General features: G+C 36.6%; 1 protein-coding gene across 2 annotated transcripts; it reads right to left on the bottom strand.

Moving 5' to 3' along the window:
- Positions 1-413: 413 nt before the first annotated feature.
- LOC148877541 (transcription factor bHLH30-like) lies at positions 414-3,078 on the bottom strand. Of its 2 annotated transcripts, XM_088942299.1 has the most exons (3): positions 2,704-3,073; positions 2,136-2,614; positions 414-1,159 (listed from the first exon to the last, which is right to left on the bottom strand). In XM_088942299.1, exons 2-3 carry the CDS (start codon positions 2,442-2,444, stop codon positions 683-685), a joined length of 786 nt encoding a protein of 261 aa, XP_088798425.1. In that variant the 5' UTR covers positions 2,445-2,614; positions 2,704-3,073; the 3' UTR covers positions 414-682. The 2 variants fall into 2 exon arrangements, with proteins under 2 accessions (XP_088798425.1, XP_088798424.1); XM_088942298.1 differs by having other exon boundaries at positions 2,136-3,078.
- Between the last annotated feature and the right edge of the window lie 1,918 nt (positions 3,079-4,996).

Genomic DNA, 4,996 nt, shown 5'->3' with positions numbered 1-4,996 from the left:
TACCTACAACGTCTGGGGTGGTCAATACAGATGTTTCAGCAATTGCTTTCGAAATGGCAAATCAATCTTTCATGAATCATTGCAGAACTCTTCTCTCTCACATCACCTTTTGCTTTGCAATAGCCTCTGTGCGATATTAAGCAGCCAAAAGATTGAATAGATGTATTGTGCTATTTGGTGCACGGATGGAAGATGGAACCCCTTTTCAACGTGACCAAAGATACTCTTGATCATATTGAGGTGACATCATACCAAGTTCTCTTTTGTCATCAGCAGCTCCATCACTTTTTCATTTGACAAATCAAAAGGGTAAAATGGTTACGTGCTTCATCTTCTTATTCCAATCCCACCACTGGTTAAACCCATTTGGGTCGTCCAGGTTCATGTCACTAGTTCTTAAGAAAACATGGTTCTTGGGTAAAAAAAAATAGAAAACATAGTTCTTCTTTCCTTCTTTTCACAATTCACAGCAGTACATCTCTATTAAGACTGAATAAACACATAAAAACAAGCATATATTTATAACTTTATTTAGTTATATACAGAGGCCCTCTAGTCTTTGCTTAAACTCCCTGGGTTTAAAGGCCTCTTTTCCACATCCATGCATTCCAACACACATCAAACATGAAACATACCATATTGAATATGCATATTGTCACCATTCCCACAAGGAGTTCTGCACTCATGAAGATGAGCTCGAAGATTCAAAAGGTGAAACCCTTCTCCGTTTGTTCGGTAGTATTATTCCTGGTGAAAATTCTGGTGAGGTATTCTTTTGAATGACAGACTTCAGCGCCTGCTCAATGGAACTCACAAGGTGGCATACCTCAGTGGCATTGTCAGCAATCCCTTCTTCATGGCTAGTCATTACAAAGACGTTTTTAACTCTGCTTCCCAAGGTTGAGATCTCAGCTCTTATTGTTTTCAGATGGAAAGTATCGAGTACTTGTCTTATATCAGCCAGTAGCTCAGGCCGATAATCACAACATAAAGATGCAGTGATTAAAAAAGACCTACCATCACAACCATCCCCATGAGGTTCAACTCTTACCTCATCAACATCTATCGGAATGACAGAGCCCTTGCTAGCTTCTGTAGCATTCTTTTTCAGCTCCTTCACATGACTGATCACTTCAGCAAGCAATGAAGCTTTGTCCATCTGCCAACAGAAGTTGACAATTCAAAAGGCCATTTCCACGCATTCATGGGGAAAAAAAGGATCAAACTCATCAGTTACACTGACAATGACATGCAACCAAACCCGTAACAAAATTTCTTCACAACTTAAGCACAGCTTTAAAAAAATCGGAGATGGTTAATCTCTAATACTACTTGCTGAGAAGGGGAAAAATCTGTAAGACTGTTTTCTTCATTCATTTCTCAAAGAACTATAGATTAATTCAGAATATCAACTCTAACTAGTATTGCTCTTGATAAGTAAGTATATATATATATATATATGAAAAATTCCTTTTCCCTTCTGTTCAGTAAGTTATGATAGATAATGAAGAAAGAGTGGTAATGATCCTTCTAGCAATTTCTTCCATTTATATTCTAATTTCAAAGGCAAGTAAACTAATCAGGTGGCCAATCTTCATTTCTCTTGACCATTTCCATCCTTAGTTTTGAAACTTCGTTATATGAACCATTTCCCTCACAACATTTTGGTCATTAACTATAAACAATCTTCTAACTTTGTATCTTATTTTCTTATCAAGAATACAGGTCACAAATAAATCCATTTTAAACAGTACCAGATTTTGTTAAAATTGAGTCCACTGGGAAGACTTTCTCAGATTCCAAAAACTATACCATAAATGACATGTTATAGGAACAACCTTTCTAAATAATTTCATGTCTTACTTGTCATAGAATGAATTAAGCACAGACTAAGAAACCAACAAAAGAAAAAGAACGAAATATTTTCTCTCCAATTTATTTTTTTCATAGACGCATCTTGGTATATAATGGATTTAACCGACGCCAGATTAATCGACATTCTAAGTTAACTTTAAGCCATCTAATACAAGCATAGGTCTATTTACCCAGATTCATAACTCGAGATGATTTTGGCTTTTGATAAGAACAATTCCATGTCAGTATAGAAGAAACAGAAAGAACGCAAGAACATATACCTTGCCTGTGCAGGGTACAAGCTTCCGGAGCGTAGAGAGATGAGCATTGATCCTCTCCCTCCGCCTTCTCTCGGCCTCACTGTGGCTCTTCAAAGCAGCAATGGTTTTTTCTTCCGACATGGCCTTCTGCCCCAATTTTGCCGGAGCCTTCACGAGTTCTCCCCTCTCACTATCCAGAACCAATGATGAGGACGAAGCTGACCCACTTCGACCCATCATCCGAAACCCAGCATTTGGCGAGAACCCATCAAATAATTTCGGAAATTCAGTCTTATAAACAGCATTTGAATTCCAAGAAAACGAACCCATTTTCTAATTAGCTCCACTCTATGAATCCAAGAACCAGAACTGAATAAGCTGAAATGATGTTCCAAAACCAGGCGGGCGATTCGTCGGAGCGTTCCAAAAGAGCAACCTTCGTCGACGCAGTTTATCTTCTAATCCTCCACGCAGTCCCTTTGTTCTGCTTCTTCTCATACCTTCCATTACGCAAAAAAAAAATAAAAATAAAAGAGAGCAATCTACTCTGCAGCAGTCAAATAGAGAACATCCACATTTTCTTCTTTACCGTCTTGAACTCAAACATTTCTATCTTGGTTTTCGAGTATAAACTACAATATTAAAAACCCCACTTGCAGAAGATTTCAATCTCTGAACCCAACCGGTTGCAGAACCAATGAAGTCTTCTGTTATACTCCCTGGTCAAACAAAACCGATAAAATGTTCAAAGCCCAAAACCTACAGAAGCGGCCAGGTATGAGAACTTGCAGAGGCTTTTTCAGCAGGTCTGAGAAAGAGAACAACAAGGAGGAAAGTGCAGAATCACAGTAATAGATCGTTGAGACTTGAGAGTTGAAGCTTAACTCTGGAGACAGAATATCCTTCCTTATACAACATACACTTATAAAACCCTTGGAGAGAGAGAGGGTGTAGCCTGTAGGACAAGGGTAGGAATTCTTATAATTAGTATTTTATAGTTTGATAATTACAATGATTTATTAATATTCTAAAGAACCTAATGACCCAAGTTGGGTCCACTTATTACAATTTTCTATTTTCTAATTTTAATATATTTTTTTTGGGTATACTATTTTATGTTCTTGGACATCGTAATAGATTCTTTTTTATTAGAATAAATTATTTGTATTAAATGACAATTCCACTCATAGTTTATTTATATTCTTTTGGTAATTACCCATATTTTATTTATAGTATGGGAGGAAATGGAGGTAAATTCAGCTCATATACCCTATACTCCTATTATCTCAAAAAAAAAATAATGATAATAATAACATTAAGAAAGTATTGTGGTTGCCATCAAATAATATATTTAAATAAATTTCAAAAATAGGTTAATTTTTTAAAAATAATATCAATAAAGGGCAAAAACGTTGTTTATCTTCTTCTTCTTGCCATTTGTTCACTAGAGCTGCCATCCGTCGCCGCTTGCCACCACCCACGACTGTCGTCCGCTACCGCCCGCCGCTGCCTCCATCTACCTCCAGCAACGTTGCTAGAGGCAGAGGTGGCGGCGGTGGCACTAGTGGTCATTCCTCTACCCGCAATCGTTGCCACCTCTGTCTCCACCCATCTTCGGTAACGTTGCCGGAGGCAGAGGCGGAGGTGGGCGGAGATGGCGGCATTGGACAGAGAAACCACCAGTGCCACCGCCACCACCTCCGACAACATTGCTGGAGGCGGAGGCGGCGATGGCAGGTGGTGGCGGGCGGTGGCGAACGACGGCTTTGGTGAACAAATGGCAAGAAAAAGAAGATGAACAGTGTTTTTGCCCTTTATTGATATTATTTTTAAAAAATTAACCTATTTTTAAAATTTTTTAAATATATTATTTTATTGATATTAAACCCCAAAAGTTTCCCTTACATGCTAGAAACCCTTTTAAAAACCAACTCAAAATTGGAATCATTCTATTCATCTGTTTTTCGGTTAATGGCTCAATCGTTTAATCCAAATACTGCTTCAATGAAAAAAATAGAAAATTAAAATAAAAAACATTCAAAAATCATTGAATAGGTCAACGATTTAATTGCCTAAATCAATATATTATTGACCAATTCAACAATTTTTGGGATAAAACCGAACCGGTGTCTGAATGATTCCTGGCTTGAACAGTCGGACCATCCAAATCAACGGCGGTTCGAAAACATTAATTGTTAATCCTTTTCAATAAGTTAACAACTGTTGATTTTATTACCAGAACAAGTTAACAACCCATATAGCAAAATTAGGTCTTCTAAATAAAATATCATTAACGAACACAAACACAACCATGAAGTGAATACACCCTAAGTTTTAACTTTCTCTTTCAAATGCTCGAGGCCAACTAATAATTTCTAGGGATTCCCCATTTATCACATATAAAGTTTTCTTCTTTTGTCTTCTTTTTCTTTTTAATATTCCTTTCAATCCAAATATATAATTAGTGGAAACCATGTAGGAGATTGCTTACAACAAAAAAGCTTGCTCAGATGATTTTAACCATCCGATGTAGGGCCTTTATATTTTTTAAGTATGGCAGCAGTCTCATGATTTCAAAACTTCACATTTCTTCTTCAAAAAGAGTTTTTTTTTTTTTTTTTTTTTCTTCTTAGAGATAGAGATGATTCTTTCTACATCATTATCCTCTAAGCCTCATCCTAGCTATATATGAACCTTGCTTCATCATTCCGTTCTATTTAATGTCATATTTACTACTAAATTATTTATGTTTAAATCATTTCTTATTACGTCGACCTAGGTCTTTTTTTCATCTACCCCTAGTATTAACCCCTTTAACTTGTAACCAATAATTTTTTTTATTATTGGTGTTGTAGGTAGTTTTCTATACAATCTAAGTCTAC

The sequence above is a fragment of the Nelumbo lutea genome, chromosome 1 (assembly GCF_056320005.1).
Source record: "Nelumbo lutea isolate HS-2025 chromosome 1, American lotus-T2T, whole genome shotgun sequence".
Lineage (NCBI taxonomy): Eukaryota > Viridiplantae > Streptophyta > Magnoliopsida > Proteales > Nelumbonaceae > Nelumbo > Nelumbo lutea.
Note: the sequence above shows the minus strand (reverse complement) of the source record. Positions and strands in the feature narration are given on the sequence as shown.